This window comes from Equus caballus, chromosome 25 (genome assembly GCF_041296265.1).
Source record: "Equus caballus isolate H_3958 breed thoroughbred chromosome 25, TB-T2T, whole genome shotgun sequence".
Classification (NCBI taxonomy): Eukaryota; Metazoa; Chordata; class Mammalia; order Perissodactyla; family Equidae; genus Equus; species Equus caballus.
Window position 1 is genome coordinate 26,947,726 of NC_091708.1, and position 12,238 is coordinate 26,959,963.

A 12,238-nucleotide genomic window follows, 5' to 3' on the forward strand; every position below is an offset into this window, starting at 1 on the left:
TAGCATCTTTATCTGGTTTTGGTGTGAGAGTAATGCTGGTCTCATGTAACAAGTGACAAGCGTCCCATCTGCTTCTGTTTCCTGAAAGAGATTGTAGAGGATTGATGTCATTTCATCCTTTAGCGTTTGTTAGGATTCACCACCAAAACCATCGGGGCCTGGTGCTTTCTCTTTTGAAAGGTTATTAATTATTGATTCAGTTTCTTTTATAAATGTAGGCATATTTAGATTATCTGTTTCTCCTTGTGTGAGTTTTGGTAGACTGCATCTTTCAAGGAGTTGGTCCGTTTCATCAAAGTTATCGCATTTGTTGGCAGAGTTCATAATATTCTTTATTATCCTTTTAATGTCCGTGGGATCAGTAGTGATGGCCTCTTTCCATTTCTGATATTAGTAATTTGTGTCTTCTGTCTTTTTTTCTTGGTTAGCCTGGCTGGAGTTTCATCAATTTTATTGATGTTTTCAAACAGCCAATCTTTGGTTTCATTAATTTTCTCTACTGATTCCAGTTTGCAGTTTCATCGATTTGTGCTCTAATTTTTATTATTTCTTTTCTTCTCGTTGATTTAAGTTTATATCACTCTTCTTTCTCTAGTTTTCTAAGATGGATGCGTAGATTACTGATTTTAGATCTTTTTTTCTGAGAAATGTATTCAGTGCTGGAAAATTCCCTCTAAGCACGGTCTTCGCTGCTTCCCACAAATTTTGATAGTTGTTATTTTCACTTAGTTCGAAATATTTTTTAGTTTCTCATGAGACTTCTGCTTTGACTCATGTGTTATTTAGAAGGGTGTTGTTTAATCTCCAAATATTTTGGAGTTTTCTAGCGTATTTCCAGCAAATATTTTGAAATTTAACCACAATTTTCTGTTATTTATTTCTGGTTAAGCTCATTGTGGTCTGAGAGCATATTTTGTATGGTTTCTGTTTTTTTAAATTGTTAAGGTGTGTTTTATGGCTGAGTGTGTCATCTGTCTTGGGGAATGTTGCATCTGAGCTTGAGAAGAATGTGTATTCTTCTGTCGTTGGGTGAAGTAGTCTGTAGATGTCAATTAGATCCAGTGGATTGATGGTGCTGTTCAGTTTAACTATATCCTTACTGATTTTCTCCTTGCTGGATCTGTCAGTTATTGAGAGAACATATTGATGGTGGATTTGTCTTTTTCCTTGTAGTTCTATTGGTTTTTGCCTCACATATTTTGATGCTGTATTGTTAGGTGCATACTCATTAAAGATTTGTCACATGTTCTTGGGGAATTGACCCCTTAGTCATTGTGTAATGCCCTTCTTATCCCTGACAATTTTTCTTGCTCTGTTTTCTGGTTTGTCTGAAGTTAATGTCGCTCTCCAGATTTCTTTTAATTAGTATTAGCATGATGTATCTTTCTCCATATGTTTACTTTTAGCCTAAATACATGTGTCTTTATATTTAAGGTGGATTTTTTTGTACACAGTATATAGTTGAATCTTGTTTTGTTTTTATCCCCTCTGATTGTCTCTCTTTTAATTGGTGTATTTAGACCATTCACATTTAAAGTGATTATTGACATAGTTGTATTAATAAAGACCAAATGTGAAACTTTTGTATTTATTGTCCTTGTTCTTTCTTAACTTTTTTTTTTTTTTTTTTTTGGTGTTCTGCTTATTTTCTGCTTCCTCTGGTTTTAATTGAGCATTTTATGAGATTCCATTTTCTCTCCTTTCATAGCATCTCAGTTCTTTAAAAGTTTTTTTTAGCGATTGCCCTACACTTTGCAGTGTACGCTTACAATTACTCTAAGTCCATTTTCGAATGACATTATGCCACTTCACAGGTAAGGCAAGCACCTTGTAACAGAGTATTCCCAGTTGCTCCCTCCCATCCTCATAACATTGCTGTCATTCATTTCACTTATCTCTAAGTATCGTCATCCAGTATGTTGTTGCTGATGTTATTTTGAACAAACTGTTATCTGATGGGTGAATTAAGAATACGACAAATGAAAGATTTCATTTTACTTTCATTTATTCCCTCTCCAGCACTATTCCTTTCTTTCTGTATAGCGAGTTTCTGACTTACGTTATTTTTCTTCTCTCTGAGGAACTTTAAACATTTCTTGCAGGGGAGGTCTGCTAGTGACAAATTCCCTCCAATTTTGTCTTTATTTCTCCTTCACTTTTGAAGGGTAATTTGACTGGATACAGATTTCTAGCTTAGTGGTTTTTTTTTCTTTCAACACTTTAGATATTTCACTTCACTATCTTTTACTTTATTTGTTTATTACAAGACCATTCTCTTTTTTATTAAAGTTTGGCCCTGAGCTAACATCTGTTGCCAATCTTTTTTTTTTCGTCTCCTCCCCAAAGCCCCCCCAGTACGTAGTTGTATATTCTAGTTGTAGGTCCTTCTGGTTGTGCTTTGTGGGACGCTGCCTCAGCATGGCCCGATGAGTGGTGCTATATCTATGCCCAGGATCCGAACCAGTGAAACCCTGGGCTGCCAAAGTGGAGCACCTGAACTTTAACCCCTTGGCCATGGGGCCAGCCCTCTTTTTTTTTGTGTGTGTGGAAGATTGTCTCTGAGCTATCATCTTTGCCAGCCTTATTCTATTTTGTACGTGGGATGCTGCCACAGCATGACTTGATGCACAGGGTGTAGGTCTGCGCCCAGCATCTGAACCTGTGAACCCTGGGCCACCGGAGCAGAGCACACAGACTTAATCACTACGCCACCGGGCCGGCCCCTCCACTCTCTTCTTGCTTGTGTGGTTTTTGGAGAGAAATCCAATGTAATTCTTGTCCTTGTTTCTCTATAGGTAAACTCACTGTTGTTTTTTTTTTTTTCTTTTTTTTCTCCTTTGGCTTCTTTCAAGATTTCCTCTTTTTCTTTGATTTCTGCAGTTTCAATATGATATGCCTATGTATTACTTTTTTGTTATTTATTCTTTTTGAAGGTCTCTGAGCTTCCTGAATCTGTGGTTTGGTGTCTGTCATTAATTTTGGGAAATTCTCAGCTATCATTCCTTCAAGTATCTTTTCTGTTCCTTTTCTCTGTCTTCTCCTTCTGGTCTTCTCATTGTGTATATGTTGCACCTTTTGTGATTGTCCCGCAGTTCTTGGATGTTTGATTCCATTTTTACCTTCTTTTTTTCTCTTTGCTTTGTCAATTTGGGAAGTTTCTATTTCTAGCATTTCCTTTTGATTCTTTGTTAGAGTTTCCATCTCTTTGCTTACATTGCCATCTGTTCTTGCGTGTTGTCCACCTTTTCCATCAGAGCCCTTAGCATGTTAATCATAGTTATTTTAATTTTTTTAAAAGATTTTATTTATTTTTCCTTCTTCTCCCCAAAGCACCCCCCCCCCCCAGTACATAGTTGTATATTTTAGCTGTGGGTTCTTCTAGTTGTGGCATGTGGGACGCCCCCTCAGCGTGGCTTGATGAGCGGTGCCAGGTCCGTGCCTGGGATCTGAACCTGCAAAACCCTGGGCTGCCAAAGTGGAGCGCGTGAACTTAACCACTTGGCCATGGGGCCGGCCCTAATCGTAGTTATTTTAAATTCCTGGCTTGATATTACCAAAATCTGTGTCATCTCTGAATCTGGCTGTGATGCCTTGTGAGTCTCTTTAGACTGTGTTTTTTGCCTTTTAGCACGCCTTGTAATTTTTTTGTTGAAAGACACACATGATGTAGCTAGTAATAGGAACCAAGCTAATCAGCATTTTAGTTTGAGGTTTTACTTCTATCTGGCCGTGTTAACAGTTTGCTGTAGCTGTAGCTGTTAGAGGCTAAAAGTTCCTCTGGTGTCCTTGTTTTTGTCTTCCCTGTTGTCTTCGAGTTTCCCTCAAGACTCCTTAAATAGAGTCTGAGCCTTTCAGGTCTGGTCTATCAGCTATACTCCCCTGTTCTTAGTCAGGAGTCCCACTGATGTGGTAGTAAGGTGTGTGGGGAGGGGAAGCATTGTAGAATCTTATGGTTAGTTCTCAGTCTTTCAGGGCCTGTGCCCCTGGGCTGTGACCTTAACAAGTGCTTCTCAGATTTTTATTTTCCCTCTTAGGTGAGATAGAAAGGCCAGTGGGGACTGGCTATGGGTATTCCCCCCCCCACCCCCCATGTCAGTTAGGCCCTGGTAAAACTCACTTTGGCTAGACTCTGGTATAGTTTCCCTTGAGGGTAGGCCTTTGTTAAATAGAACACATGTTCTGGGTGTATTTCAAAATTACCTTACCCCTCCCCCTGCTAGAACCACGAGGAGATTTTTCTTCCATCTTAAAACCCCGAGAATCTGGTGAGGCTCCCGGAAGTAGAACTCAGGAAAGGTTTGGGCCCCCAGGAGCTGTCCTCTCTCCAGCTAGTCCATGCTCATTCTCCAGCAGTCACCCCGAGTGTTCCTCCCAGGTCTTGGGTGCAGTGGCAGCCGAGGCTCATGGTAAGTGGTGATTCTCTTTCGTCGCCTGTCCCTGCAGCTTTGGGGGCAGTGGTTTGCCCTGTGACTTCAATTCTCTGATGGATCTCAGACAAGTTGTTGATTTTCGGTTTGTTCAGCTTTTTTCTCGCTGCGAGGAAAGGCAGTGACTTCCAAGCCCTTTATGTGTGGAAGTGGAAACCAGAAGTTCGTATCATGTCATTCGTTTATCTTTTTGTGTTTCACTTGGGGTGGTTTCTGTTGACCTGCCTTCCAACTTGGTGATTCTTTCTGCAGCTGTGTCCATTCTGCTGAGGAGCCTGTCAAAGGCATTCTTCATTTCTGTTGCTGTGCATTTGATTTCTAGCATTTCCTGTTATTTCTTTTCTTAGAGTTTTCATCTTTCTGTTTAAATTACTCATCTGTTTTTGCTTGTTTTCTCATTTTTCTATTAGAGCCCTTAACATATTAATCATAGTTATTGGAAATTGTGTTTCAAAATCTGTGTGATATCTCAGTCTGGTTCTGGTGCTTGCTGTGTCTCTCCAGATTGTTTTTTGCTTGCCTTTTAGCATGCCTTGTAATTTTTTGTTGAAAGCTGGACATTATATATTTATTAATAGAAACCGAGGTCGTGAGGAGTTTATCGTGTGAAGCTGTATGTTTCTGTGACTGATGTTTTGTTACTAGACCATGTTTAATGTTTGCTGTAGCTGTAGGTACCAGAGGCTTCAGTTTCCTCCTTGTTTATTTTCCCCCTCTTTCCTGTTGTTTTTTGGGTTTCCCTAAGAACTCCTTCTTAAATAGCATATGTGTCTTTTCTCTCAGTTGTCACCCAATGTTGTGATGCTGTGGTCTTTCGCTGTGGTGGTGAGACATTAGGGAGAGGAGGTGGTCTAGAATCTTGTGATTAAATCTCAGCCTTTGTTAGTGGGGCCAAGTCCCTGGATTGTGACCTCTAGAAGCATTTCTGAGCCTTTTCTTTTTCTCCCCTTAATGTGACACAGGATGGTGTGAGGGGCTGCTGTGGTCCTGTTGCCCTCCCCTCCCCCAGGTCAGGTAAGTGTATGATTAAGTATTTTCCCTTGAGCACAGACTTTTGTTTTGGAGAACAGAAAACCGTGCTATTTCAAAATGGTTACTTTTCGCTCTCCCTCTCTACCCACCTGCACTGAAACACAAACTTGTTGAGGTTCCTACAGACTGTGGTGGCTCCCCTAAGACTGAGTCCCCAGGAGTGTTTAACTCTCAAGCTAGTCCACACTCAGCTTCTAGCCATGAGGCCATTATGGTTGAACTGTTCCTACCAGTTACCGGCTTCTTCAGCCCTGGTGCCCAGTAAGCCATGTTTCTCTGCGTTTGCCTCTCTCTCCAATTTTCAGGGTGGTGGTTTGCCCTGTGACCTCATTTGTCCCATCAAAGAAAAGTTGTTGATTTTCAGTTTGTTTTGCTTTTTTCTTGTTATGAGGACGGGAGTGATGACTTCCATGCTCTTTACACTTGAGAGCTCAGACAGAAAGTCCCCACCTGGTGGGTTTTGACGTTGTCTTATTTCGTGCTCGTGCTGAAGGGCTTGATGCCCTTAAATTCTGGAGACAGAGACGCGGGCAGGATCCGGGCGTGTAGTAATGCCTGCTGCCTTCCTCCTTCCCTCTTGGCCCCGCCTGACCAGACGTATCACGGTCTGTGGTTTCGTTAGTACTCCTGCCTCTCATTTGGGGAACAAATAATGGGCAAACCAAGCTGGGCTGGGAGTCCTGTGTTCAGGTCCCAGCTGCGCTCTCGGGGCCTCAGTTTTTCCAGCTGGACAATGGGGAGGAGGTGGAAGCCCATCTGGCAGTCTGTGCTCTCATGAGAATGATGCCACCCTTGGTGGATGCTTTGCTGGAGATGAGGGAGTGGTTTGTTATGAGTGTGTGTTTGATGGAAGTGTTTCCAGCTGCCAGCACTGTCTCTGTTGCTGTTGAATAATAAAACGGCTGCCTGATGGGCACAGCGGGAATGGCAGTCACATGAGGGCGAATGCATAGCCAGTCACTCAGAGCGTGTTTATCTTGGACTTTTCTTCCCGTGATGACTGTGTTTTTAAAAAAGCATTTCTTCTGATGGCAGGCCTGGCGCACAGGACTTGCACACATTAGGAGGGGAGTGGAGTGTTCCTAGGGTGTGATAGACCAGTGGCTTTATGAATGAATGATAAACCATTCGTTCATCCTTGTCTGCAGAGGGTACTTAGTGTTATCCATTCTCTGTAGGTTCTGAAGCCCAAATTTTAGGGGAAACTGAAATATATGTTGTGGTGAACTTCTGTTCATTTTCTTAGGTATGATGTCATTTAAGTCATTTGGGGGCAGGAAAAGCGTTGCACACGTTTTGTTTGTGCATAAAGAGGTTTATATGTTTCAACCACAGTTAGTTTCAATCATTATCCCAATCCTACTTGTGAATTCCTTTTAAAATGTTTAAAATTTTGGACGTGCACTGAACCCTGTGATGGTGAACTTCCTAGACGCAGAGGTCTCCTGTTTTTTTTTTAAACTTGTTCAAAAGAAGCAGGTTGGTCCTTGAATGGACAAAAAGTTATTGCCATTTGAGGAAACAAACTCAGAGGTGTAATTTCCATCCTGTAACCCAGCCCTTGACCTGGTGCCTGCAAAGATGTGCTCATTAGTGTTTGTTGAGTGAATTAGTGAGTACAGTAACGTGCCTGCGTTTCTGTCCATCAAAGCTTGACAAGAAGATGCCCACAAGCAGAGAAGGCTCTGATTCCTTGCCTTCCTGGCCCAGATGTCACATCTTTCTCTAGTGACAATGGCAGTGCCTCTATCGGTGACATTGGTGGCTGCCGGAGCCTCTGGTGTTGGTATTGAACTGCTGCTTTCCCCGGCTGAAGACTGGTGATGACCAAGACAGGACCAGTTTTCCCATAAAATTATTTTTCCCGCCTGGGTTTTAGTCTTGTCTGGTTAGGGAAGGGGAGCAAAGGCCAGGTAAAGACGTGCACATCTTTTACGTTAAAATGCGTGTTCATCCTTCCCCCCAGATCAGAATCTTGGGGGAAATGTGGAATTTTGCTTCCTTAGGATAAAATTCAAGGAAAATGATTGGATTTGGAAGGAATAGGGAAGGTTGTGGAGTTGGGAACATGACTGTGGCTCTGTTTTTATGCGGTAAGGGCCGGGGGATGCTGAGAGACTGACTGAGCAAAGTGGGGATGGCTTATACCCCGGCTGGGAGGGGAGCCCTGTGCAGTCGTTAATTCACTCAATAATCACGGAGCATCTGCCATGTGCTCAGCCCCGGATGAGCAAGGTGGTGCATGCCCCTGGGGAACACACGCAGGTCAGGGAGATGCGCAATTTGGGAGCACAGAGGAGGGGTCCTCTCCCAAGCTTAGGGTGTCAGTGAAGACTGCCTGGGTAAAGGGATGTTGAAGGTTGAATAGGAGGTTTTGGATGAACGGGAAAGCAGGCTTCAAGGTAGAAATGACAGCACCCGCTAAGGCTCAGAGGCAAGTGAGCAGATGGCACAGTTGAAGATCTGAAGGTCTGGTTGGTACAGGGGGATGTTCAGACCCCAGGAGGCAGGTCGTAAGACACCTTACGAGGAGCTGGGACTTTATTCTTAGAGGGCTGAGGTGTCAGGGAGGGGCTGGGGTTCAAGAGCAACCTGATCAGCTTCATCTTTTAGATGTGTGCTGTCTGGGACAACAGCCACTCGCCACGTGTGGCTGCCGAGCCCTTGAAACGCGGCTAGCCCAAATTGAGATGCTCCGTGACTGTAAAATGCACACCCGGTTTCAAAGACTTCGTATGAAAGAGAGCAAAATATCTTATTAGTAAATCTTTCACTATTGATATCATGTTGAATAACATTTTGGATATATTGGGTTAAATAACAAATATATTCCTAAAATTAACTTTGCTGGTTTTAAAATGTGGCTGCTGGAAGATTTAAAACCACAGATGAGATTGGCGTTATATTTCTACCGGATGACGCTGTTCTCTCCGGGCTGATGGGAGGCCGTGTAGGGTAGTGATTGATTCGTTCATTTGTGAGTTTATTTATTCAGCACATATTTATAGATTGCATACAAAGGGCCAGGGACTGTTGTGGGCATTGGGAATATGGCAGCGAGTAAGACAGCACCCCTGCCCTTACAGAGACTTACAACTAATTAAGTAATGGAATTCAGATAATGTTAAGTGGCATGAAGATAAATGAACCACCGCTGGGATGTGGTGGCAGTATACAGGAAAGGAGGTGGAGGGCTGTTTGAGGTTGGGAGTCAGGAAAGGCCACTGATAAACAGAGGCTTGAGTGAAATGAGGAAACAAACCTTGTGATGGATGGGGAAAAGCATTCTAGGTGGAGGGAACAGTGAATGCAAAGGCCCTGAGGTAGGAATGAATTTGATGTGTCGGAGGGCCAGTGCAAGGCCACTGTGGCTGGATAGAGGAAGTAAGGGGCAAAGTGAAATGAGGCAGCTGGGTGGGCAGGGGCCACTGGTTCCTGGAGAGTCTGGCAGGCTACCTCCAATGGGGTGGAGGATTTCCTAAGGTTTTGAGCAGGGGTGTGTTGACAGACTCTGATTTACATTTTGCAAGGATCCTTCTGGCTGCCAAGGGAGGAAAGAATGGAAGAGTGAAGACTGGCTGGGAAACTTTGAGGCAGCCCCGGTGAGAGGTGATGGAGAGACGGTGAGGAGGGATCAGGTGTGGGATGACGTTGATGTCAGAACCACTGGGACTTGCTGCCCGGTTGGGCGTGCAGTGCATCAAGGCTGACCGCAGCCTAGACGTTGGCTGGAGCGCTGGGTGATCGGTCGTGCTATTGCCAGATGGGGTGGAGCAGGTACCCGTGGGATGGGAAATGGGAACCTGCGGACACACCACGTTTAAGATGCCTCTGAGGTGAGTAAGCAGTGGGACAGGGCGTCGGGAGCTCAGGTGAGCCGTGTTCACGGCTGGTTATTAAACGGTGACTCATCGGCATAGAGATGGCGTTTAACTCGGTGGGACTTGCCAAGGTCCCCTCTGAAGAGAGTATAGGCAGAGAGGAGTCCCAGAGCTGAGCCTCTGCCTCGGGAAGAGATGGAGGAACCAGCCAAGAGGACGGCTGATGAGGTGGGAGGAAAACCAAGAGGTGGGGCGTCCTCAAAGCCAAGAAGAGAGTTTCAGGAAGGAAAGAGAGATCAACCAAGATGAGGACTGAGGACTGTCCATTGGGTTTGGCAACAAGCGGGTCAGTCACTGGTGGCCTTGGGGAGAGTGATTTCCATGGCGTGCTGGGGGCAGGGTTGGCTCATCACAGCGCAGTGGGATCAAGGGTGGGAGAGGGGAGGTAGAGTCAGAGAGCGTAGCCAGGTGTCAAGGAGTCTTGCTCTAAAGGGGGACAGAGTCAGGTGGAGGGGGCCTGGACCCTGGTGCTGATGTTACAGCCTGTTCTGTGCTGTGGGAAGGGTCTGGTGGAGAAGGGAAAACCAACGTAGCAGGAGATAGGAGGGGAAATCGCCAGAGCAGTGACCGTGGGTTGGGAAGAGGGGAAGGGAGCCAGGGCTGGAGTGAGGGGTGGGTTTGAGTGGGAGGAGGGGTACATTCAGGCCAGCGTCACAGGAGGAAGAGGGCGTCTTCAGTACCGATGGAGGAGCCTGTGAGATTCGGTGGTGGAAAGATGAGTTTTCTTTTAATTGCTTTTATTTTCTCGGGGAAAGTAGCTGTCAGCGGAGAGCAGGTTTTTTGAGGTTTGAAGAAAAAGGGGGAAAGTCTCAAATAGTCATCTAGGAGAGCGAATTGAGGAGGGAAATGGTTGGGCTGTGCTAAGGGCCCGCTTGAGGTTTGTGGTCGTAAATTTAACGTGAGACGATCCGCGCGGTTGTGTGTCTTGCTCCAGCACCGGGGGAGGCAAGGGGTTGACTTGGGGTCTTACCAGGGAGTGAAAGGATGGAGCGAGCTGCAGAGCTGGAAGGTTTTGCCAAGGGGGGATTATCACCATGGGTCTGGTCTTAGCTGGGGAAGGGTCGCAGTGGGGGAAGTGGGAGGGGAAGGGGAGAGAGGGCGGTGGCTTGGAGGTCCCGTTGGGGCAAGGACTGGTGGAAGGGCCTGGGCTGGGAGTCTGGGGGCAGGATGCTCGAGATTGAGATGGTTGGTGTGGTGATGTCATTGGTGAGGACAAGGTGGGTGAATGTGGGAGCGGTGGTTGAGCTGGTGGTGGGGAGGTGAAAGGAGCCCACTAGAAGAAGGGAGGTTAAAGAGCTGAGGGGCCGGAGACGAGCTGTCCGGGATGCTGAAACTGAAGACACAGTAATGGCGGAGGGAAGGACGGTGAACCCGGAGCTCAGCTCTTCAGCATGCGGTGTCTACATGGCAGGAGGGGTCGCGTGGGCTGCGCATCAACACTGCTACCATTTTCAAAGGAAGTTAGAGGAGAGATGCTCTGGGGGTGGCAAAGAGCAGTGGGGAGGACGCCCACGGATACAGCCGGCCCCCCAGGCCCCACCTTGGCTCCAGTGTTTGCTGTGGGCCAGGTGACTCTTCCTCACCTGAAAAGTGGGGCTGATAGTGGTACCAGCCTCACCCATCGATCGCCAGTTTAAATGGACTGAATGCACGGAGCGTGCTTAGGCCCAGTGCTTGGTTTCTGAGCAGAGCCCAGAGACTGGCAGCTCTGTCACCCCAGCAGACCCGTCCTTAAACACGGAAGATCGTTCCCCAAGAGCGATTTGCAGATGTGTTCCCTGAAATGAGCTCGTTGGAATGAGAACACGGCCTCCCAGGCGCAATGAGGGGAGTATGTCTTCTGGCCTGTCGGTGAAGCATCATCAGTCCTTGGGTGCATTGTGAAGAGACCGATAATGACATGAGCTGGATTAAGTGAATTCCTGAGCCATGTGGCACTCGGGGCGGACGTGAGGAGTCGGGAGGACCTTGGGTGTGAGGATGCACTTGGCCTTGACCTGAGCATGGCGAGGCTGGGGGCCGCCAGGGTATCCTGTTTGTACAGCCCTTTATGCTTTCTAAGCTCATTGGCTACGCCAGTCCCATGATGGGGCCGTGACGGGATGGAGAGGAGAATGGGGCTCCACACGGTCCAGTCATGCTCAGGAGCCATCGAAGCCCGGTCCTCCCCCAGGGCGGGCCTGATTGGCCTCAGACCCAGGGCCTGATTTTGTGAATGGTCACAAGGCCAGTTGGCTGGTCAGGGATGAGGGCAAGTGCAGGTGGCCTGGCTAGAGCCCCTGTGACTGGTGTGAGGTCGCAGCCAGGGTCCCCTGCCTGGCGGGAAGCCTTGTAGCTCAGGCACCGGGTGCAGAGACTCACCATGGCCACTCTGACCGTTGTGGCCAGTGCCCTGTGGAAGCAGATGGACCTTCCCACTGCAGCAGGTTCACTAGGCACCTCGCCAAGGTGAAATGGGTTGTTTTAGGGGGAAGTGGCAGCCGCCTGACCAGGCAGGTCCGGGAAAAGGCTTGGTCGATGCCCTCTGGCCGGCTGCATCAGGATGTGATTTATTTGCAGGGACACGAGCACCGCCTGCTCTCTGCCTGACCCTGGAACCACCCAGCGCGGTGCTCTGAGTGGCCCTTTGTGTCACTTCACCCTGGAGAAGGAGCATTGCCCAGGGCTGGGGTTGGAAACCTTGAATGTGAGTGTCCCACTGCCTGGCCGCATGGCCTTTGCATGTACAGCTCTCTCTGGGCCTTTGTATGGCTTCTGAAGAAACAGGGGGCATGGGAGCCTCTGTGAAGCCCCCTACCTCCTCCCTTCACGTGCTATGTCCAGTCAGTCTTAATTGTGGTGGTTTCATATTCTGTTCTCTGGACTGCAAGCTCTCTGAGGATGGGGGAAGTCTCTCTT

The 12,238-nt window shown here is 46.9% G+C and overlaps 1 protein-coding gene across 39 annotated transcripts in view; it reads left to right on the plus strand.

The window, feature by feature from the left end:
- Positions 1-12,238, plus strand: part of ZNF618 (zinc finger protein 618) — a 183,664-nt gene that overhangs the window by 50,108 nt on the left and 121,318 nt on the right. For 15 of the 39 annotated variants that reach the window (XM_070251174.1, XM_070251175.1, XM_070251177.1 and 12 more), the window contains exon 2: positions 8,990-9,082. The exons of the other annotated variants lie outside the window; for them this stretch is intronic. In XM_070251174.1, coding sequence (XP_070107275.1) covers positions 8,990-9,082 — 93 coding nt within the window. The remainder of the gene's footprint in view (positions 1-8,989; positions 9,083-12,238) is intronic. 39 annotated transcript variants of the gene reach the window in all.